The sequence below is a fragment of the Etheostoma spectabile genome, chromosome 9 (assembly GCF_008692095.1).
Source record: "Etheostoma spectabile isolate EspeVRDwgs_2016 chromosome 9, UIUC_Espe_1.0, whole genome shotgun sequence".
Taxonomy (NCBI): Eukaryota; Metazoa; Chordata; class Actinopteri; order Perciformes; family Percidae; genus Etheostoma; species Etheostoma spectabile.
Window position 1 is genome coordinate 3208771 of NC_045741.1, and position 23867 is coordinate 3232637.

General features: G+C 41.8%; 1 protein-coding gene across 3 annotated transcripts in view; it reads left to right on the forward strand.

Moving 5' to 3' along the window:
* Positions 1 to 23776, forward strand: part of LOC116695047 (importin-13) — a 27801-nt gene extending 4025 nt beyond the window's left edge. For 2 of the 3 annotated variants that reach the window (XM_032525088.1, XM_032525087.1), the window contains exons 3-23: positions 4017 to 4142; positions 4246 to 4602; positions 5538 to 5791; positions 9056 to 9196; positions 9553 to 9694; positions 10415 to 10581; positions 10844 to 10964; positions 12387 to 12534; positions 12695 to 12876; positions 13153 to 13179; positions 13373 to 13507; positions 15605 to 15757; positions 16079 to 16159; positions 16272 to 16409; positions 16871 to 16967; positions 18941 to 18993; positions 20643 to 20709; positions 20869 to 20927; positions 21085 to 21174; positions 21313 to 21494; positions 21615 to 23776. In XM_032525088.1, coding sequence (XP_032380979.1) covers positions 4017 to 4142; positions 4246 to 4602; positions 5538 to 5791; positions 9056 to 9196; positions 9553 to 9694; positions 10415 to 10581; positions 10844 to 10964; positions 12387 to 12534; positions 12695 to 12876; positions 13153 to 13179; positions 13373 to 13507; positions 15605 to 15757; positions 16079 to 16159; positions 16272 to 16409; positions 16871 to 16967; positions 18941 to 18993; positions 20643 to 20709; positions 20869 to 20927; positions 21085 to 21174; positions 21313 to 21494; positions 21615 to 21711 — 2817 coding nt within the window. In that variant the 3' untranslated portion in view covers positions 21712 to 23776. Of the gene's footprint in view, positions 1 to 4016; positions 4143 to 4245; positions 4603 to 5537; positions 5792 to 9055; positions 9197 to 9552; positions 9695 to 10414; positions 10582 to 10843; positions 10965 to 12386; positions 12535 to 12694; positions 12877 to 13152; positions 13180 to 13372; positions 13508 to 15604; positions 15758 to 16078; positions 16160 to 16271; positions 16410 to 16870; positions 16968 to 18940; positions 18994 to 20642; positions 20710 to 20868; positions 20928 to 21084; positions 21175 to 21312; positions 21495 to 21614 lie in introns of those variants that run through there. The other variant, XR_004333339.1, reaches the window with a different exon arrangement.
* Positions 23777 to 23867: the final 91 nt, after the last annotated feature.

Sequence of the window (23867 nt, forward strand, 5' to 3'; positions counted from 1 at the left end):
GGGGGGGCATGCATTTCTACCCCAGCCTTGTAAGGTTTTGGCTAGTTGATTTGTGTACAACAACCATAGCAACGCACAGAGCTGACCGTAAGCCATAAACAAGCAAGAGGCCACAAACTGCGGTTAAAAAGAACCAGTTGAGACACACTTCTTAGTGTTGCATGCAAACGTAGTCACTGTTGCACAGTGGGATGGTGGAGCGTGTGTGCAAGTGTTATACAGTAAATGGTGGTGGAGATGATGGTTCCTGGCCCAGTACTTGTATGTGTCCGATAGAAAGCTCTTTGTTCAATCTCGGGACTGTGAAACAACGTGCCACATTGTCACTATCTTTGTGTGTATAATGAATGGGTATGGGTACTGCATCACATTTCCACTCAAATATAATTAGTCTTGTTTAGAACCACTATTTCAATATTCCAAGCAAGTAGATTTTAGATCAAATTGGATCTCTACACTTTGCTGTGAAACAGCATGCTGTATTTGGTGGAAATTGTTCATGTAACCGAGGTTTGCATTTTGAGACACTTGGTACAAGTGGTTGTTGTTTGCTGTGCACGTGCTGAGATTTTATCACTATTGGCAACATGGTATTCTTAATTTCTGCCTTGGCTGTGTGCTTTCAACCACCCACGCACACTCTCACACAAACTATTTTTTTTTTTTTTTTCGCTTATTAATCATCATTCCTCTGCGTATCTTTGGTTCTCACAGTTATAGCACAGTGTCATGATGGGTCAGTGGTGTGCTGATGCCTTCTGCAGCACAGCAACAACACTGCCCTCCTATTACTACATTGACTTTGAGTGTGACACTCTAATGGACAGATGGCTCAAAACACACACACACACACACACACACACACACACACACGCTCACACACACACAGACAGACCTATGGCAGTGAGATGCCATTACCCGCTGTGTGTGAACACAGTGTGCAAAGACAAAATGTGTGTAGGCTTCTGCACTTATGCCTCATGTGGGGAAGGAGACATTTTTATGTTTACAAAAAAAGCCATGCTGCCACCTGTTTCTCTTCATCTACTTTCTTGGACTTGCTCATCCTTTTAATAAGGTAAACCATCTTTTTTTGATAATGGCTCCTACCTCATTTATGTGCTTCATATTTGTCCTTGATATTTTATTTCTTATAGGTATTGTAGTGGTATTTGTTAACTCAGCTCAGCACCTACACTATAGTACTTCTCGTGGGCTTGGCATACACAAGTATATACCATTTACAGTAAATCCGTGGTTATGTGTGAGCAGATGGTGCATCAGTCTTACTGAGCCATGTTTCTCCATTTTCATCCTCTTCTTCCTCCTGTTGGAAAAGGACTGTAGAGGACGCTAATGACCTTTGACAGTGTCTGCCAAGAGAGCACGCCATCCTGAAGCCAGGTGGTTCAGGCAGGTTGCTACCATCTGTAGATATAATTAGTTGTTTCAGTTTCATTAGTTGCTACTGGTGCAAATAAACACTACTACTTAAAAGGGTGTGCATGTGTTTTGCTTATTGTAAGAACCATTTAATGATGGGCAATTAAAGTTAGTTGAGATAACTGCTGCATATCTGCCGTGATTTCTAGGAGGAGACAGGCGGTGGTTCTTTGTAAGAAGATTAAAGCAGCAGAATGAACAGACTGTTTTGTGCCTCGTCTTTTGATAGTAAACCTAGGAGGAACAGACACGCTCAGACACAGACACATCGCCGTTTGGGCTTGGATAAGGAGAGGTCTGCAATCCCACGGTGGACTGCTGTAATGATCCACTGCTGCTTTGAAGTCCGATATCACAGCTTCATTTACAGAAAGGGTAGAGTGAGGCAGACTAACAAATAACAGCCTAATTTTTTAAATATTTTTATTAAATGAAGGCATGAAAATGTTCCACAGAAAGACCCTGCCAAATTGTAACAATAGAAACCATTGACATTTCCTCAGTTCTGTCATGCAGCGCTGTCTATAGAACTCTACTAAAATAAGCCTGTTTTCGTAGGTGCAGGTTTTTCCTTCAAACTGTTCAAAGTGCAAAGATTCTCTTAAAAAGCCTAACATTGCTGTGTGAAATGCTAGACTACTGAGACCTACCAGCTAAGTCAAAGCTGCACATACTATACCAGCACCAATAGATGTCTCTTCCACACATCATACTCTGTGACTAGGGATGCAGCGGGTAACCAATTTCCCTATCAACCGCGCTTTAAAACGCCACGGTTAATTAATCGTAAAAGCTCCGCTATACAGAGTGTTAACTGACTGCACGATATGTGTAGCTGTGTGTGTAGTTCTTATAAAACCTCCTTGACAACATAAATGTTCACGCTTACGCACACACACGGCACAACAGTCGCAGGTCCGGTTACCGCAAGTGTTGACTGTCAGAGTGATGCACAGTGGCTCCCCGCGGTGGGGTAACTTACTGCTGCAATTTCTTAAAGTTGCATAGAGTTAGCAAACACCAGGAAAACACAAAGCCAGCCCCCGACCTCACAACAGCTGCAGGAATTCAGGAATACAGATTCATTTAAATGAAAAGGTTGTAGATTGATTATATAATCATTTTCAAAACATTCAAAACTGTTACCGTGTACAAAAGGCAGCAAAAAATAACATTCAAATCTAGAGTGTTCATGTACTGTACGTGTAGTGTTCCTTTCATACATTAGCAGGGACATTAATTGATGCATAATAATTGTTGATGATAATCGTTAAACCATGATTATGTTTCAGACTGTAATCGTACGAATAAAATTTGTAACTCTTACATTCCTGTCTGTGACCCATCGTAGTATTATTCATCCTACCTTGTTTGACAACATAAAACGTCTCTGCTGAAGGAATGGGGAGAAATGTAGTTTTTAGGAGAGAGAGAGAGAGAGAGAGCAGAGGGATAGAATAAAACTGGTTGGAGCAGAGAGAAATGAGAAGGAAGACAGAGGAGAGAAAGACTGCTGTGTTGCTCAGACACTTAGTGCTGGCTGCCAGCAGTTTTGTTTGTGTATAAGTGATAGACCGATTGTATCGACTGGCCGATATATTGGGCCAATATTTGCGTTTCTACACGTATCGGCCATTTTTTCCCCGGCATTATTTACTGACAGGCGTCCACAGGCAGACGAGAGACGCTGCAGTTCACGTGCAGACCGTGCATTGCCCCTCCACCACTCTCAGGTTTATTGTTTTTTAAAATTATTTAAATATGTTGACAAAGGACATTTTGTAATGAACTGATTATATCTGTCTTACAATATGTCAACAAGCAATGCATCATCAAGGCTGTGGGGTAGATGTTGATGAAAGCCTTTTACCCCTGCTCAGTTAACCATATGCAGTGCACACCTATCCATATAATGCACATTGCACACAAAATGTGGGTGATATGAATGTAAGATGATCGCAGAAGTGACACTGATCTCTGTGTGTGTGTGTGTGTGTGTGTGTGTGTGTGTGTGTGTGTGTGTGTGTGTGTGTGTGTGTGTGTGTGTGTGTGTGTGTGTGGCACTGCCAGGATTAGAGGTGTCTGTTTAATTAATGCTCCCTTTTACCCTTCTTTTATTTTCCTCTCTCATACTCATCCTTCATCTACTTTCTCTTTGTCTTGCTGCCCCTTCTTGTTCTCTCTGCACTCAAGTACTCAAATTAGCCCGAGCTGTGCTTCAGAGAGTGCTGTTTTCAGGTCATTGCTTTCACCATTGTTAAGGTTTTTTGAGGTAAACTGTTCACTATGTGACTGCGTGCTTGCCTTGTTACGAGTGGGAAAAGATGCTCTTTTCTCTAGGTAACTAGCTTTTTCCATCAACTAGAGCTTAAAGGACTATGTTTTTCTCTCTGCTGGTCTGTTATCTCTGACACCCACTCTTGTGAATATTTGTTGTGGATTTGTGTAGTTGCAACCAGTTCTCAAATGGAATTTCTTTGTACAAAGTTGTTTAACCCCCTCATTGTTTAACCATCCATAAATTATACAGATTTTTCTTTCTCATTGTTCTCCTCTTTCTTCTTTATTCCTAGGCCCTTCACCAGTTGTACTACGATCCCAATATAGAAAACAAGAATCTGGCCCAGAAATGGCTTATGCAGGCTCAGGTCTCTCCTCAAGCCTGGCAGTTCTGCTGGGCCCTACTGAGCCCAGATAAGGTATACAAACACTCACATGGTCTCCCTCTCTCTCTCTCTCACACACACACACACACACAAATAAAGAATTTTGTATCATTTGCATTAATCTTATCTCTGACAGGTGCCAGAGATCCAGTACTTTGGTGCCAGCGCGCTTCACACCAAGATCTCTCGCTACTGGTCAGACATCCCCACTGACCAGTATGAGTCTTTAAAGACCCAGCTGTTCTCCCAGATTGCCTGCTTCTCCTCCGGCTCCAAGATGGTGCTTACCCGGCTATGTGTGGCCCTGGCTTCTCTGGCACTCAACACAATGCCTGAGGCCTGGCCTGGTGCAGTGGCAGAGATGGTGCGGGTGTTCCAGGAGGAGGGGGGAGGGGTGGACGGGCGGGCGCGCTGCCTGGCATTGCTGGAGCTGCTCACTGTCCTGCCGGAGGAGTTCCAGACCAGCCGCCTGCCACAGTACAGAAAGGGACAGGTACGTACCTTCTCCCAACTCCGCAGGTGGTGGTGGCCACCTGTGCAATATTTACAGTTTTTTTGATTAATTTGATTGTCAGTATGTATTCAACGTCAATATGTTTCGAGAACTTACTGAAATGACTCTATTGCACAGAGTACTGAAGATTGTCAAGTACCTAAAGCTGGCAGTGAATGCTTGGTCAGATTATTGGTTTTGTTTACTTACTCTTTAATTGGATATTCTCAGATAAATAATTTAAATCCGCTATTTTATGCTGGAAATGTTATTGAACAGCTTTATTGTACAGCTCATAAAGGGCCTGGGCTAATGGGGTCTAGCATGACTCACAACACTCATGGATCCCTAACCTGTACCTCCTCCCACTTCCCAGTCAATTGGAACACTGTTGTGTTGGGTGTCTATTGAACATGTTTGAAAAAAATACACAATTAATAAATTATTATTTATTAGGTCATTTTACCAATTTTAATTCTCCACCCTATTTTAGTTTTTACTCACTAACTACTTCAATCTATTGACCTTGCTTTTACACACACACACACACACACACACACCTAACCTCCAGTAGCAACGGTCCGCATATATGTTCAGTGTTGCCTGACTGGGTGTAAGATTAATTTATAGCTATCCCTACTAGCTTGGCTCTTACATTCTTGCTAATAACGTACAACAAACAGACTAACATACTGAGAGAGAGAGAGAGAGAGAGAGAGAGAGAGAGAGAGAGACTGGGTAAGGAGGGACAGAGCTGATCAATGTGCTGCATGCAGCTCTAAGATCCTACCCAATTTAAATAGTAAACCTATCTATGTGTGGAAGTCAATGTTGATGCCACAAATATATCAGCGTATGGAAAACACTGCTTAAAATTAGCCTTCTTACAAAGCAATACACTAGCAGTCTAACCCTCATTATTACCCTTCCTCTAGGTTCGCGGCGCCCTGGGCCGTGAGTGGGGGTCAGTGTGTCCCTTACTGCAGCAACTACTGAGAAGGACAGATAGCCCCGGGGCGGTCAAAGCTCGCGTGCTGCGCTGCCTGTCATCCTGGGTGCTGCTGGATGTGCCCCTCAACGAGAGTGAAGGCCTGGTGCAAGACTGTTTCAGTGCCCTGCATGACCCAGAGCTCTTTGACACAGCGGTAGAGGCAATCGTCAACGCCATCTCGCAGCCCGACTCCCAAAGGTGTTTACAAATCGGTGACAGTGTGCACTCAAAACCCAAGAAAAGGCACAAAAAAGAAAGAAATTATGATGTTACTGTTTGTCTAGAAAGCTTGTCATGGTTTTGACTAGAGAAAATACACTGGTGCAGAATGGAGATGAGAGAGGGGGAACAGAGGGGGAAAAGATGCATTAGCCAAGGGCAGGAAACGGACATGGTGGGCACTGGAAGGGCATCAGGGAGGGATGGAGACAAGGAGGGAGGGATTGATACTGGGTAAGTTGACAGCCAGGGGGAGGAGAGCGTAATTTCTCGGTTGGCTGGCGTTGCTATGGTTACAGAGCTGGGGAGAGATGTCATCATGCCCTGGTTGATTCAGACATGGCAGGCAACTATTACCCCTCCCCGTGAGAGAGAGACAGAGAGAGAGACCGAGAGAGAGACAGAGAGCTTGGGATGGGTTGATACAAAGAAGAAAGGGTGCAAGGGGAAGGTATGAAAGTATGCAAGTGTGAATTTGCTGCTGACAAGTTAGTTTAAACGCGCCCACATTTTGCAGAGCAGATGGTGGGAAGACGATTAATGGCAGTGGAGTAACAGGTAGAAGTAGCAGCAAGTGTTGCTGGGCTCCTATAGGTAAGATAATGGTAGGGATAGATTGGATTCTGCTTGTGTTGGTTAGGTCCTCCCACAATTCTTGACTTCTCTCATTAGTAGCGTCTCTTGAGACTCATTTGGCTTCTGTTTTTGACAGATCATTGTGGGATTTATGGGTTTATATTACTACTGATAATGTGTGTATGTTGTGTCGGTGTCTATGAGAAAGAAGGAAAATAAACGAAATAAATGTTTTTTCCTCTATCCTCTCTAGGAAGTTATAGCCCACCTTTTTCCATCTGTAGATTCTAATGTCTTTGTTTTATTCTTTTGTATCTTGTTTCCAACTCTGCCTCTGTTTCTTTGTGCTCTTCTTTCCCCCTTTCACTTCTCTCACCATCAGCACTAAGCCCTCCTCCCTGTCTCTTGTTCTCTCCCTCTGTTTAAACACATTACAGTCAACTCATTTGGGGGAGGGGGAAAGGGGGAGTGGGGGGGGATGCTATTGGTCCAGCTGCATCCTGTTGCTAGGTAACCCATTTCCCCTGTGTCGGAGTGTTGCAGTAATTGCAGACAGCATCAGGGGGAGATGGGGTGGTGGAGGGAGAGAATAAAGGAGGAGTCAGGATGGAGGCAGAATGTGTATAACAGTAGGACAGAGACCAAAAGACGATAGGACAGGCAACTATGATGAGAGGAGACCGCAGCAGACAGTCTCAGAGGACAATGCAGAATGTCTTCTTTCATGGAAACGTTTACAAATCTATTCTGCCCTTTTTGTTGTATCGCATACACACCAAGGCCTTTTCCCAGGCTAAGAGTACATGACCTGCATTTGCAAAGCACCTTGTTAAAAATGAATGATCTTCTGAGTGCAGTCTGCTACTCACATAAATTGCAGTCGGTCCCTGCGATGCTCGCACAGAGTTACTCAGGCGCCCTGCACAGATGATATAGGCCATAAACACACACAGGTTTCTGACTTATTTGATGGAGGCCCGATTCATACACATCACATCTCAGCAGGGTGGAGCTTTTGCCACTGAAGGATGAATCCGTGTTGTTTGCTGAGTAGGAGAGTCAGCTTTATGACGCAGGAACATAGATTTGGCTTCTCTGCTCATAAGGTGTCCTGAGGGAATTGAGAGTAATAAATGCTTCCCAGGGCCTCGGTACAACATGCATGTAACCCGCAGAGCAGAGAAGGCTGTCCACTATTCATGTATTTTTTTTACTAGTACTGTTCTATAAGGTCATTCACTAATGCCAAAACAATTAGACCAATTGATCATTCGATGGACAGCAAATTAATCATCAGTTTTGTTAATTGTATAATTGTTAATTTATTAAGCAGAAATGCCAAAAGCCCTACATTAGAGCTGAGAGAAACTGAGTTACAGTGTTTTTTTCAGCTTTATTTGTTTATTTTTTGTTTCTTTTCGAAGGTCACACAACCTTTTTGTATCACTGATATTCAGTGACTCTGACTAAAGTCTGGCCGACATATCGGCGATATAAAAAATAACAAAATAAAAATATTTTTTTCTATAGAACTATTTATAATGATAAATAAATGTTTCTGATAAAGGAATATTTAAAAAATAAAATAAAAACAGACGGCCAACCATGGTATGAGTGTTGGCGTTGTATAGTTTGTCCACCAGAGGGCGCTCTACAATGTCCCTGTTGGCAACACTGATTTTTTTTTGGTATTGTTTTTGTGTCTTTAATATATTTTGATGTTCCTCTGTTCTGTTGTGACAATAAAACAAAAAATTATCATATTATTTTAGTGAGAACTCAAATATCTACAAATAACTAATGTTAGGGAAATCAGTTTTATGTTTTCTTACGCGTTTCTGGATTTTTTTTTAATTAAATATACACGTATTTGCCGATATATTGAAATATCGGATTTTTAAATAGCCAAATATTTGTATTGGATCAGCCTTAAAAATCCTTTATCGGTCAGGCTCTAACTCTGACCCACGTCCTTATTGATGTTCTCAGATGAAACACCGCCCGCCTGCATGCAATAAAAAAAAAACTGAGACTGACACACATGTAATATGGTTTACATTTATAGCATTCACATATGCACAATACACGCACGTCCTTCATCTCCAAATGTCGCCCCTTCACTTGCCGTCATTAAGGATGACAGGAGGATGTCTGATGTTGTCACATGAGTAGACTTGAGCCTGTGTGTAGGAGTGTGTGTACCAATGTGTCTCTGTAGGTTTGTGTGTGCGTGTGTCAGCACATGCATGTGTTTTAGCTGAACTGAGGTAAATTTTGATGGCTGAGACCACAGGAAGAAGACAGAATAATAACTGACAGCAGCAGCGAAGTTCTGAGCTGGAGCTTTGAATAGATTTTCTGGTTCCCTGGTAGATGTGTGGGTTTTTTAGGGTGGGTGTGCTGGATCAGAGGTTGGACTGACTTGGACTGAGATATGATTTGAAATAAACACATGTTTTGACACGGAGCAAAAAAATACATCAACCTAGCTGTTAGCAGTGTGAGTCAGTTTGATATTCACCAGTGGATGCTACCTGGCTGTGCATGCTATGTCCTTTTCACTTGTACAGCACCGTGTGCAATGCTTTTTTAAATGAACTGGACTTCTGACAGACTAACTGCCAATTCTGTTTTTTCTTTGTCTGTGTATGTGTCCATGGGTTGTAGATATGTGAACACTTTGCTAAAACTGGTTCCTCAAGTGCTGGCCCTCCAGGAGCAGCTCAGAGAGGCGGTTCAGAATGGAGACATGGAGACCTGCCATGGGATCTGCCGTATCGCCGTTACACTGGGAGAAAACCACTCCAGGTGTGTGTGGGTGGGGGGGGTGTGGGTGTGGGTTTGGGTGGGTGTTTTCAGTAGGCCTGTAACAATGTAAAGATTTTTTAGTACGCTTCTCTTGGCCAAAAGGATTTACATATACGACTCAATTATCATTCAGTCTTAGTATGGTGATATAATGATTGATATAATCTCAATAAAATAGCCAGCTATATAAGAGAAACAGGTTTCTTAACTTTAATTTGCACTGAAACAAGTCCTGCAATCATCTGTCCCTTGTCTTGTTTTCATGTGTTACTGTGTCTACTGATGGAATGACATAGAGAGAAAGTTCCTAGTTTGTTTTTTCTCGTTCTCTCCCCTCCACCCACGTCTCTCTCTAGGACTCTTTTGGAGCAGGTGGATCACTGGCAGAGCTTCCTGGCTTTAGTCAACATGATCATGTTTTGTACAGGCATCCCTGGCCACTACCCAGTCAATGAGACCACCAGTTCGCTCACACTCACCTTCTGGTATACACTACAAGTAAGGAATGTTAAAACCTCATCTATCCTGTAAGGTTAAAGTGATTCTGTCAGGGTTCAAAATTAGCACCATCCACCAGCTTAATGCTGTTATAATATGCAATTGGCTGGTAGATTTGCGTAACTCACCAGCCACAAAAGCAATGGTAATCTACTGAGTGGCTGGTAAAATGTCAACATTCACTAGCCTTTTGGCTGGTGAACAAAAAAGTTCCTTTTAAAATCTGCTGTGGTAGTTTAAGAAATAAATGGGACTGTAGATTTTCCTACTGGCTTAATTTACCCATTTTTTCTCTCACCTTATCTTTATCTTTACTAGGTACGTAAAACCCGTCCACATAATAAGCTTTCCACATTGTAGTCAGACTTGATAGGCACTGGCTTGAAACATTTTTCCCTTCACATTGAATGAATGTGCTGCTCACGATTCTTTGGCTACAGTTTTCAAATACTAAAATATGGCAGCTTGTCTTAATAAATTAGATTTATTCTCTTCTACCTCATCCATAAATTTGAGCAGGCAGACAATGTTACATCTACAGATGATTGATCGTTTTCTTAATGACAAAAGAATGATAAATACTGTAAATTGTGTAATTCACTTGGATGTCAGTTAATAGCGTGTGTGAGTTGTAACAGATGTTTTTGGTCTGTAAAGTGCAGAAATAATGTTATCCTCCAGACCCAAGGCAATTTCTTTTTCTCCTTACTCCATCCTCAGGACGAAATAATGTCATTTGAGTCGGATAAGCAAGCAGTGTATCTGCAGGTCTACAGGCCAGTATATTTCCAGTTGGTGGATGTTCTGCTACACAAAGCCCAGTTCCCCTCTGACCAGGAGTATGCATCCTGGTCCTCCGATGAGAAAGAGCAATTCAGGATTTACAGGTGTGTATGTGCACATTTATATGCCTGACCCTCTCTCTGTATTTTGTGCATGCGTTTTCCCGCTGCACACTGTTGATTGCAAGTGTTTTAGAAATGTCTCGCTGACAGGATGATTGGTCAGCATATGAGTGTGTTTGGCTCTAATAGACTCTTACTGGACTGGCAGCTGAGAGGGCAAAACCTGTCTGGCAAATATGTTTACAGATTATGTTCCAAGGGTGCATGCTCCTAAAATGACTGTTTGTGCATGTCTTTCCTTCAGGGTGGATATCTCAGACACACTCATGTACGTGTATGAGATGCTGGGAGCAGAGCTGCTGAGTAACCTGTATGATAAATTAGGGAGACTGTTGACTAACGCAGAGCAGCCCACATCATGGCAGGTGGGTGAGACAAACACAGACGAGCAAAGACAAAACGTAAAAATATTCTCTGTTTCTTTGAGTGTTGCACAGAAGCCAGTGAAAATGTGATAAACCATTGAAGATCAGTACCTTGTTTTTCTATTTTTAACATTTTTATTAGAGCTGTAAAAATTCCAAAAATAATTCCAACAATTGTCTCTTTCAGTCAAATATAAAATGCATAGCCTATAAAGTAAACCACGCCTCTTTATTATCCCCCCCTTGTAATTTTTGTTGCCATGAACGTGGATAGTGTCGACAACAAACCATTGAAATATGAATACAAAAATATAGTTTGACCAGTAATCACTTATACAAACACAATATGGCATATCTAAACAAAATCAACAATTACCATGCGCTTAAAGATTAAAGACCTTAGCTAATGTTAGCAATTGATTGCGGTTAAACAAAAACAATTATGTAAAAATAATTGACAATGAGACAATTCTGTAATAATTGTTACAGGCCTAATTATTATACTATGTTGTGGAAGTTTCTTGTTACAGCGAGGGAGGAATTTGGTTGAAGAAGAGACCTTGTTGAAACAAAATAAAGACAGGCTGCAACTGAATTAAAGGTTTAGGTATTCGGTGAAAAGGTTTAATTGTTTTCTGCAGAGAACAATCAAATGACGAGAACAGCTTTCACAATGAACAGAGTTACAAAGTGGCCACAGTTCTGGTGAATACAATCAGTATTACACTTCCTTATATCCAGTGCCCCCAGAGGAAAAAAACCCTGGTTTGGAAAACAGTTTCATCTCAAACATAACAATTAGTGGACCTCAGGCGGACAATTTGTTCTATTACGTATTTCTGAATCTGTCCCTCGTGTGTCCAACTTTCTTGACCGGTCATTCTATCTTAGCTGAAAAAGGACATCTTGTCTCTTGGATAGGCTATGGTCTCGACCTGAGACCTGCTATGATAAACACAGCTCTAGGCAACTGTTTCTGTCAGGCTCCACGTCATCTATTCTTCAAGGAAATGGTGTGGAGTCATATCAAACCCAGTTGTCTCCCATCAAGGAGAAACACACATATGACAGATACAGAAGTCATATACTCTGAGAGGCATTGGAGATCTTATTATGAATAATTAATATGAAAATCATTGGTTAATGTAATTTTCCCATTACAACTATTATATCTAATTATATTCTAATATAATTATTATACTATATATATTATAATATTTTACTGATAGTTAGCTTGCAAGTCCACAATCTGAAATCTAAATAAAGCTAGATTATATTTAATGTTGATTTTTGGGTTATTTTCACTTTACATGGTATTTTTTTGTTCGTTTATTAATTAATTGTTTTCTGTCATTGCTGTAATTCCATATTTCTCAACTGGTGATTAAAAAAAACCCCACTGACGTTCTTGTCCTCCTCCAGCACACAGAAGCCTTACTGTATGGCTTCCAGTCCATAGCAGAGACGATAGATGTGAATTACTCCGACGTCATCCCAGGCCTGATAGGACTCATCCCCAGAATCAACATCAACAACGTCCAACTAGCAGACACAGTGATGTTCACTATAGGTGAGAATCATGGGGGGATTAAAAGCATCTCAACACACATCAGTTCACATAAACAGTTCACATAAATGTGGTGTAGTCAAAAGGCAACACAGGTAGAAACAGGGATTGTTTAAGCCCAGTTGTTTCTCACTCAGTATCTGAACCGTTTCTCTCCCACTAGGTGCTTTGGCTGAATGGTTGGCAGACCACCCAGTGATGCTCAGCAGTGTCTTGCCCTTGGTGCTACAGGCTTTGGGGAACCCAGACCTTTCTGTTTCTTCTGTGTCTACACTCAAGAAAATCTGTAGGGAGTGCAAATATGACCTTCCACCCTACGCAACCAACATAGTAGCTGTCTCACAGGTACCTGTGTACCTTCTTTTTTTAATATTGTGCTATTGCTTTTTCCACCCTGTTGGTCCAACTAGGAGAGCCAGTACCAATCGATTTGATTTAGATTTATTTTGTTACTTTAACGGCTAAGGCGTTCCAGACTTCTGCGATGTTCCTGCTTTCCAAAAATAACATTTACTCTTTGAAATCACTACAGTTGTATTATTTTGGAGTTATTTTTGGTTTAGGGTAGTTTTTGTTGTGCTTTTAAAATAATAGAACCATTCCTTTCTCTTTTCTCTCAAGGAGGTGCTTATAAAGCAGATACACAAGGTCAGTGTGTGCTCTCTCAAATTCCCTTTCTTTTTTTGTCTCGGCACTCAAGTGATATTTAAAAAAAGAAACACTGTGAAAGAATTGTGTAACATGTTTTCAGCCGTAGTCTATAGAAGAAGTGTTGAAAAATGACTGTAAACTCACCGCTTGCTTGAACTGAAGCTAAACCTGCGATCTTCTTTTCTTGCAGACAAGTCAGTGTATGTGGCTGATGCAGGCCCTCGGCTTCCTGCTCTCAGCTCTCCCTGTGGAAGAGATCTTAAGAAACCTTCACTCTCTCATCACCCCCTACATTCAGCAACTGGAGAAGTTAGCGGATGAGACGGTGCGTACACAGGCCAACATGTTAACAGCACACACACACACACACACACACACACACACACACACACACACAAACAGAGCAGGCACAGCTGGACTCTGGCCAATAGGAAGAGGCATTCTTTCTGTGTGGTGTCACTGCAGTGGAACATTTCTCTGCGGGACCAGATTGGATTTGACCCTGCACCATGGGCTAGTGACTCACATGGAAGTAGCAAAGACACAGTTTCTCTCACACACACGCACACACCAGAGCAAGAGAGAAGAGAAATCAAGCTCAGAAAAAATGCCTACACAGACACACTTACAGTAGGTCATTCTTTTACATGTGCATGCACACAGTCATGCACAATTATTTACCCTGTTTAAATGTCATTTCTAATTGAGCCTGGATTTTCTGTCACAACTGTCACGCTGGATGGTACAAATGTGGAGCTGCTGTTATCTAAAAATAAACCGTTTGATATCTACTATACGTGGTACAAAGTAGATTTTCTCCCGATCCCTTTCACACTCAGTAAAGACTTTGGGTGGGGTGAATAAAGATGTCAGGTTAGATGAAGCTTCTCTCTGCGTGTCTGTCTCTGTCGCTGTCTCACCCTTCACACAGCGCACACACAGTCACACACAGTCTCATACATTCATCATCTCCGACTTCCTCCTTCTCTTATTGTTTTCCATCTAGCTTTTTGATGTATTGGCATTACATCAGACTAGATAATCAGGCGCTGTATCTGGAGCCGGACAAATACTGGCTCCTAGTGGGAAGAGCTTCAGGTTACATTACATCAGGGGTGAATGACCATTATGTCTGACAGGGCTGCCTGCAAATGCCGATGGAGTCTCTCTGATTTGGCTTCAAGCATAGTGTGCATGCACTGTTCTTGCTGTAGGATGACTGTACAGTAACAGCATCAACACTGTGAGGGGAGGTAGTTGAATGAAGGAGAGCTGAGCGATGTGGATGCTCTTCGTAGTCGTTGGCTCCGTTACATCACCATGGAGACTGAGCAATGGTTAAACACTGCTAGTGAAAACCTAATTAATGATTTTACCTGGTGTGTGTGTGCATATTCTGATGTGTATCAATGAGAAATCGGGTATGAAAAGGATTGCCTTCTTTCTGTCACATTGCTGAAATTCCTGTCTATTGACTTTTCTTTGTTTGTTGGTGGAATTAAATATGTTTTATCTAACTGGCTTAGTGGATAGAACCAGTGAAGCAATTGTGATAGTGTGGAGTAGCTCGCTTTAAGGTTTGTTTGTTTTCCTAAATCTTTTAGTAGTTAATTTTCAAGGCGGACACTATGCACTAAATGAGCCAGAGATAGTTGAGCCTAGGGTTGGGCGATGTCCCCTAAACTGGCAGTTGACGATATTTACAGTAAAACATTAGGATGGACAATGATATCATCGTTACTATATCTCTTTCTATTACTATGTGTTATATGTTATACTACTATAACAACGTAGAAACAATCAGACATACATTTAAATGCTCTTTTTAAATAGACAGTGTAACATGGCTATGCTGCCGCCTGCGGGTAGGGGCACTACATTACAATTTAACTATGGTGCATCTATCAATGCATCTCAATCAGATCCCTGTGCTCTGCATAACAAGAGTACAGTGGAACGTTTACATTTAACAGAGCAACAGTAACAGCCTAATATACCATAATTACTAAGATTAAACTACATTCTTGTTTATATTTGCACTGAATAACTCATTCAATAAATAGAAGCATGACTCTGGCAGTGCACATGAACAGATGCGCAATATTAGCTCACACATAAAATAGCACCCTCGTGAATTAGCCTAGTGTTGCTAACGTACTGTACATTCATAAATCCTACGTAGCATTGTGCCGTACCCACAGGACATCAGACTTACGTCGTGTCCACAAGAAAGGAAAGTGTGATAGCGTTCCACGTTAACACCTTTTCTCTCTGTCGCTTGAGACCGCAATGATATTGTCCGTGATGATATCACCCGCGATGATATTGTCCGCAATGATATCGTCCATCGGCACAAGAGTTGGGATTAGTTTGTAGAGGAAATTCCCAAAAGCAATTATCTGTTTCTTTTTTCTTCTTTCAGCCCAATCCCTCCAATAAATTAGCAATCATCCACATCTTGGGGCTGCTGTCCAACCTCTTCACCACGCTCGACATCAGCAAGCAGGACGATGAGTCAGCAGACAGCTCAACACCACCGGTCAAAACCGCCCCACCTTTGCCGGGACCAAACCCGGTCAGTCACTACACACCATCATTATTGTCATCTGTGGGGTTGAGTGATTAGACGAATACATGAAATATCAGCAACAGGCTGAATCAATGGATGATAGATATTGACCATATGTTCAATCTTAAAGCTTTGTAATCCAGCACACTGCATTTTGGTGGTCGTCAAATGCATATCTGCCCTGTCACATAACCATATTCATTAGTAATTCTGCTGATGACCATGCACCGATGCGTAAAATAATAATATCTAATGCTACGGCTTGTTTATAACTCTTTTATTCATTCATTTTTAAAGTGTTTTAATTTGTTGATTTGTGTTTTTCAGGTGGTGGTGGTTTTGCAACAAGTGTTTGCTCTCATACAGACTGTACTGAGTAAGTGGCTCAATGACTCACAGGTTGTAGAGGTGAGTCATCGTCATGTACAGCCACTTAGTGTCAGACCTCTGCTTTTTAGGAAATCTGTTGACATAATCAGATATGACATTTCAGTATAGCTGATCTGATGCTGTCCCTCAGGCGGTGTGCGCTATCTTTGAGAAGTCAGTGAAGACTCTGCTTCATGACTTTGCTCCCATGGTGTCTCAGCTCAGTGAGATGCTTGGACAGATGTACAGTACAATTCCCCAGGCCTCAGCCCTCGACCTCACACGACAGGTACGCACGCATACATGCGCACCTACAAAAACACATTAGTATTCTTCCTTTTAATACTTACATGCAGAGAGATTTGTCGGGAGGGGCTAATCAGCCACACACCACTGAGCCCAAGGTTAATGAGAGTACAGTAAAACTATTCATGACTTAACTCTCAAGCATTTGTTTGTCCACATAAATTAAACTTTACCAACGTCATAAGTTCCATAAATGAAAAAGGAAAATAAAAAGAATGCTAAAAGGATGCAGCCTCATAAATCACCAATACAATCTAATTTAAAATATAAAGGCAGAGATAGGGGAAATATCTGATACTAATCCGCTGTATGTTAATACAGGTTTTACAGTAATCAGGTTTCTGCAGTGTATTTATAGACATCCTGTGGTTTCCTGACAATAACCTGGTTTCTTGTGTGCAAGTGAACACAGCGAGTGTCTGATGTGAAGTCCTGCTGTTTCAGATGGTGCATATCTTTGCCAGCGAGACAGACCACTTCCCACCCATCAAGGCTCTGTTTGAGCTAGTTACCTCGGTAACGCTGTCCATCTTTCAGCAAGGTACAGTAGGGGGTCCAGCAGGGGGCGGGACTGTGCATACTGTCAAATGTTTTTGTTCAAGTCAGGTAGACCTTTTGAATGTTTCTGATCATATTTGATTTCACAGGCTTTAAAATCATAACTTGGTATAGCATAGGACAAAAGTGAAAGTGTTAACACATTTGTAAAAATAAAAAGTAAATTATAAATTGTAAAAAATGTATATTATGGTGAGATACTCCTATTTCTTTCTATAATTGCAAGTGTAGACACACATGCTGTTGCATTCTAGACAATGTAACAGTTTTGTCAGTCTGATAAAAGGTTACAGGTCACTGGACTCTGTTATCACAGTCAACCTTTAAACGTTTGCTCTCATTAATGCAAGTGGAATCGCACAGTGGTCCGTCTGCTTGATGTATTGACGTAACAAAGTCTCAAATGATCATTTTTTTTTATGCAGGCTTCTGTTGTCACTGATAATAATTTTAAGACTATTATGGTCTTCTTTAAACCTTTGTAATTAACACGTTGCAATGTTTTCTATTTTTATTAGCCTAATTGCTTATTTCATTTATTTTTGAGTCCATTTATTTGAATGTACTGTTTCAGTGTTTGGGGGTGCATGAAAATGACTTTCATTTTGTAAAGTGTTCAATGTTGAGCAGAAGTTTCTTAATGTGCGTGACCCTGGGGCCAGACTTAGGTTCTGATTTTCACTCAACATGAGATGGACATGAGTGAGATGGCTTGTGCCAGCTCTGTCTGCCGCTCCCCCTCCCTTTGCGTTGTCCCTTCTTTCCTCTCCTCCTTTCCTGCTTTGACTGGTTAAGTAATGGCTGCCACTCCTCCTGCCTCTAAACTCTTTCTTTTCTGAGCAGGTGCCTTTCAGTAGATACAGTATCAGTACAGGATACAGTCACAGCATAGAGACCACTAGCTTATACTGTTGGCTGGCATATAATATAGCAGGGCGGGGCCCACTCAATAGGACTGCCGCCACTGCTGTGCTAGTGCTGTGTTCTCCATCACAGCCCTCTGAAAAAGCCATGTATTCTCTTGAGGGGTTTTGTGTGGATGAGGGCTGGAGGGGGGTATTAGGCAGGAATACTTGTTTGGAGTCTGGGAACAGCTAAAGCTGGGCACTTACTACAGACATTTGTTCTGTTTTATTACAAGTTTGCTGCTGGAGTCCTTCCAACATCAGTCTTAAACCATCGAAGAAAACCATGTTTGAAAGTCAGGAATCTTGATGTGGATTCTTCAGTCCAGAAGCTTCTACAGGGAATGTGTTTAATTGTGCATCATATGCAATCTGCCATACTTCAAAAAGTCTTGTAGTCTGTGTCCAGCATAAATCAGATGGGGGGGGGGGTTGGGGGTGGTGATATATCAGAACCTGTCCTGATCTTTGAGTGTGATTCATACGGATGGCTATGGGTTCACCTTTGAAGCAAAGGGGATCTTATTGGCCATCTCTCTGAATGGACCCTTTACAGAAACCTCCTCCCCGGAGGCACCATCTGAGAGGAAATGTGTTGCTTGTTGTTTGACCACACCGATGCCAGCGGTGCCTCGTGGGCAGGAGGTTAAAGGGGGGGGCTCATTCAGGTTTGGTGCCTCTTTTCCTCCAAACTGTAACAGTAACAGAGGTGCCTCCTGGGTTCCCACTCCAAGCCCACTTTTGTTTCTTTAGGTTTGTTCTTTTTTTTCTCGTTACTTCTTCCTTTTTTTCCCTCTCCAAACAGACCCATGTCTTTGTCTTCTGCCTGTTTTTTGTTTTTGGTTGGTCTGTTCTACCAAGACTCTGCCAAAGCTTCATATGCCCCCTCCCCCTTCTCCCCTTCGTTCCTTACTCACGTGTGAATTATTTCAATGAAATATTTTTGAGTTCTCTTTTATTTCCACATGACTGTTGAATCTATTCAGTTGCTGTTTGTATATTATTCTTATTCTCTTATGATTTCTTAAGTTTCATCTTTATTATATTTTAGGACCCAGGGATCATCCTGATATTGTTGATTCATTTATGCAACTCCAAGCTCAGGTGTGTTTTTGGTTTCTTATTTCATTCACTTTGGGTTTCTCTCTCTCTTTTTCTAATTTATCCCTGTTTCTCTGTCCTCTCCTCCCTCTCTACCTCTTTCTGTTCTTTGTTACTGGGCCCTGAGGTGTCCCATCACATAGACGAGGCAGTGGAATGAAACGTGAGGGGAATGTTTGATAAAGAGACGTCTGTCTCTCCTCAAATGCTTTGGAGTCTAACAGTTCCTCCAGCTCACCACACACGGTTCAGACCTCATGTAGGATTTTCAGTTTACCTTTAGAAACCTCCTTAATCACTCAGATATGCTTATGAAAGTATACAAAGCATTGATAATAAGCCAAGCATAATGTTCTATGTTTACTTGTAATACTCACCCTGCGTTCAGTTATTTAATTGATGGGAAATAACACTGGCAGAGATCTTGAATGGCCACTAACAAGCCCACTGCTGTGGCAAGATGTTATGAACTCATGATGTGTCAATTATTATTATATCAATTTCTAGAAATACTATTTCTAAACATGCTGTCACAGTTAGAAGAAGACTTTATATTCCCAAAGTCTCCCCACTTGCTAAAAAAAAAGTCATTTTTGCTAGGTAACGGTGCATATTTTTAATAGGTTTTGGAAAGATTTTATAAACCTAAGATTCAATTCTCAAAACTCACAGAGGGACATCCCATCCTTCTATGAATAATCATATTGATTTAGTATACTGCTGAGCAGGCAGCTTAAAAAAATGCAGACATTTTATGCATAAAGATTGACTATTTTAAGCACCTCCATTTTTATTCAATCCTTTCCCTTTTTTCCTGGAAAGCCAACATCGGGGCACATTTGCTCCTGGAAAAGCATAAGCACACTCAGCGCCTTATAAGAAATATTTTCAGTTAACGTGGCGCTCTTGGGAAGATGATGTTACGTGGTCAGTATCGGTGTTGTGGTCCCAGGTGACTGGTTAGTCTCCGAGCCTAGTCCTCTGAAGTCATTCCAGCCCAGAGCCAATCAAAGCCCGAGTGAATTAATATTCAACTAATATTAATCAGTTCAGACAAATTGGCAGATGGCTCTTCTGTTTTTATATTTTTGTCTTCATTCTTCTTCCTTTGTTTTCTATCTTTGGATAGATCTGACCTTCATCTCTCTCCCTGTCCATCTCTCCCTCTCTCCTCTCCTCCATCCTGAATGAGTTCATTATTACAAGATGATTATTTCTCTTTATCTGCACATGTTATTACGCACACACTTCTGTTGCATATTCAATCCAGTCAACCAAAAACAAGGAAAAGTAATCTATCAAATACAATTTGATTTCAAGAAACAAAACCATCATTGCCTTTAGTTTGACTTAAGTTTCCAATGATTTCAAAGTTTGATTTTTTGCAATTTGTTTGTTATACCTGCTGAGTTCTGCATTGGAGGATCTCTGTATGTGTTTAGATATAGTTTTTCCTAAACAGATGGATTATAGCCTGGTAGACAGATCTGTTCTCAGTCCTGTGTTGCTGTCAGATCCGGCTACCAGGCTGAGCGGGTATTGTTGATAGCAGAATTTTGAAGGAGCTTATGCAGTGGAAAGTGGTGAAGCAGTACCGATTGGGTCGAGCCATCACAAACATACTCTGTTTAATGCCTTTATCTGCCTCTTAGGCCCTCAAACGGAAGCCCGATTTGTTCTTGTCTGAGAGTCTTGACGTGAAAGCAGTGTTCCACTGTGGTAAGTTTGCACATCAGTTACACACATCCCTACACACTGTTCTGGGTGTTTTGCTATAGTTCCTGAGATTGATGTACCTGTTAGTACAAACTAATTATTTGACACCATCCGTCAATAAAGTTGGTTATTTATTTTTCTGACCTCCTCTCCCAATTCTAGGAGTTCTGTCTCTCAAATTTCCTGAGGCTCCAACAGTCAAGTCAACGTGCTTGTTCTTTGTGAGCAGAACACACACACACACACACACACACACACACACACACACACACACACACGCACACACAATGTCAACGTAAAACCCAGAAAGAATAAGCATGTTTATAAATGAGTCATTTAGCGTTAAATGTGCCGTTTGTCTGTGTGTTTCTGCCTTAGACTGAACTGTTACCCCGCTGCTCAGATGTGCCTCCTGTGGCCAGAGTGGTGCAGGAAGACGGAAAACTGTTGATCCAGGCCGTGCTGGAGGTGAGAAGCACCACATTAAGCGTTTAGACGTCACGCCATGGAAGGGTTTCATCATTCCACCGATGCCTCAGTCAAACTTTTCCTCCTCTGATTGTAATTGAAGTCCCTGTTGTCAAATTGCTTCCCCGCTCTCTCCAGGGCATCGGGGGCGGGGCATCTCGATGCCTGATGGACCAGTTTGCAGAAGTGCTTTTCTCTCTGAACAAGCACTGTTTTTCTCTTCTCGCTGTGTGGTTGAAGGAGGCACTGCAGCCTCCTGGGTACCCATCATCGCGGGTCACGACTGAACAGAAGGACAACTTCTCACATCAGATACTCAGGTAACACTGCCCGGCATTTGTTTACCGGCTTATTGACTAACGAGTCCATCCAGTTGGCCATAATTATACTTTCTAATTGTATGTATTTGTCCCTTCTTTACGGCCTCCTTTGTCGTGCAGAGAACGAGTGAACAAGAGGAGGGTTAAGGACATAGTGAAGGAGTTCACACTACTGTGCAGAGGGCTCCATGGTACAGAGTACGCTGCTGAATACTGAAACTCTACCCTTGAACTCTCACCCAACCGGACCTTTGCCCTCAGCACCAAACAGCTGGACGCCACAACGAAACAGTTCTCACAAACGCCATCAGCAAAGAGATCATGAAATGATTGTAATAATAAACCTGCCTCCACCCCCAGCCCCACCCAGCAGGACAAGACATGGAACCATTCCAGCACAGACCTGCCATCAGATTAATGGACAAACATTAAATCCCTGGTGGCTTGAAGGGAGGCTGTCCTCTCTGCTCTTATTATTTTTTTCCGTTATAAGATTGATTGTTCCTCTCATTTCTTTGAAAGAGCTTTGAGCAGCCCTCCCAGCATGCTGTCTCTTGCCTCCTTCGATCTCTGTCGTGTTCTGCCTTTCTAGATCTTCCTGTGGTTCCTAGGTTGTTTCCTGGTGATTAGCATCCATATGAAATGGTAGTGGTATCGTACGTAGCTACTTGACATTATTTTTCAAAAATTAAATCAAATGAATTATATAAATGTAAACGTATACACATATGGAAAGATAGTGGTTGTCAGTCCTGCTGCTGCTAATGGGAAAAGAGAAGGACCAATGTCAGGAGGGGATTCTGCAGGGAAAATGACATTAATACAGTAATATTTACTCACAACCATGCCCGTGATCTCTGCATTTGCCAAATGATCTTGAAATGTTGTTGTTAAATATGCCTTTTGGGGGCTATAAGAGCAGAAAAAGACGAAAACCACATGGCTGGACTATCAACTGTCTGCTCTCTTGCCCAGCCCTCCACGTACAGGGCTGTACCTCATGTACATAAACTCCCACCCAGTCATACTGCAGTCTCCTCGGATTGTAGAGAGTGGCATTTATGCATTGGTCCCTTAGGTAAAGCAGGACTGGGAAGAGTGACGGCTGGAGGGGGGAAAGGAATTATAGTAGCTGGCAGTAAAAAAGAGACACAAGCTGGGAACTGAGAAAGGAACTGAGTGTTTGGAGGGATGAATAATCCTGACGAAGGACTGCTTAGTCTCTGTAGTCGTGCAAAAATATTAATCAAGTTGTGCATATTAACAGTTATTGCTGAACACTTCTGTGTATTTGAGTGTATGCGTGTGTTCATACCTGTACGTATGTATGTATGTATGTATGTATGAGAGGTTGTGTGTGTGCACAGATGTATCTTTTTTCCACTTGTTCAGTGCACTTATATCGGACCTACAGTACACACCCATACCTTTCTCCTAGCTTTTAAACAAAGAGCTCAACCATTTCTTCACACCGCACTCACTCAGGCTTCTCTTTTCTTTACAAAACTGATCAGGCACATCCAGAATTTCACCTCTGCTGCTCACCAGCAAGCACACCCATCAATTAAGCCTCCTTATCATCTGGAATGACCAGCCTGGGATAATCATTGACCAGACTCATCTATGTATCATTGACACCGACTATTACTCTTAATGAAATGCTAGTGAACAAGCCACTCAATCATTTTGTCTATCTGGGTCCCTGCCTTGGAGATGACCAAGAAGGATTAGAGCGTTCAGTAACAAAACATAACGTCTCTGAGAAAGTTATTATGCATTTGCAACAAGAGTTAACACTGACATTCTGTGCTCATCCATTACGCCAGAGACATAATTGGTGAAGTGACGTGACGGCTGTAAAATACACTTTCTAGCGAATCCGCAGGATCAGCATAAAAGTGTACTTTGTGGTCTCTGATCAATTTTATCTCAGTCTAATCCTTCTGTCTAATCCGAGGTGCCTGCAGACATGTAGCATGTATGTGTTGTGTGGGGGGTTCAGGGGTTCAGGGGACAAACATATACAGTGTGAGACACTGCAAAAAGACCAGATTTAGACTGAGGCAGCAATCGGCTCTGGAGCGAGCTGTCATGCCTCATAGTCTAATATGAGCACAGAACGATTGGACGATCCACGGTCTGTATTGTGGTCTCATTCTTAAGGGGGAAAATAAAACTGTCACAGTTTAAAGAAAGAATGGTAAGAGGGGAGGGGGTATGAAATGTACATTGTTTTCTTTTTGTACCTTGGCTTTAATTTATTAAATATATCTAAGACTGCAGTTTCTGGTTCTTAAGTGTGTGAGAGTAGTTTCATTCTGGTGTTTCAACACTACATCACGAAATCCTGTCTGCACACCATTTGGATATTTT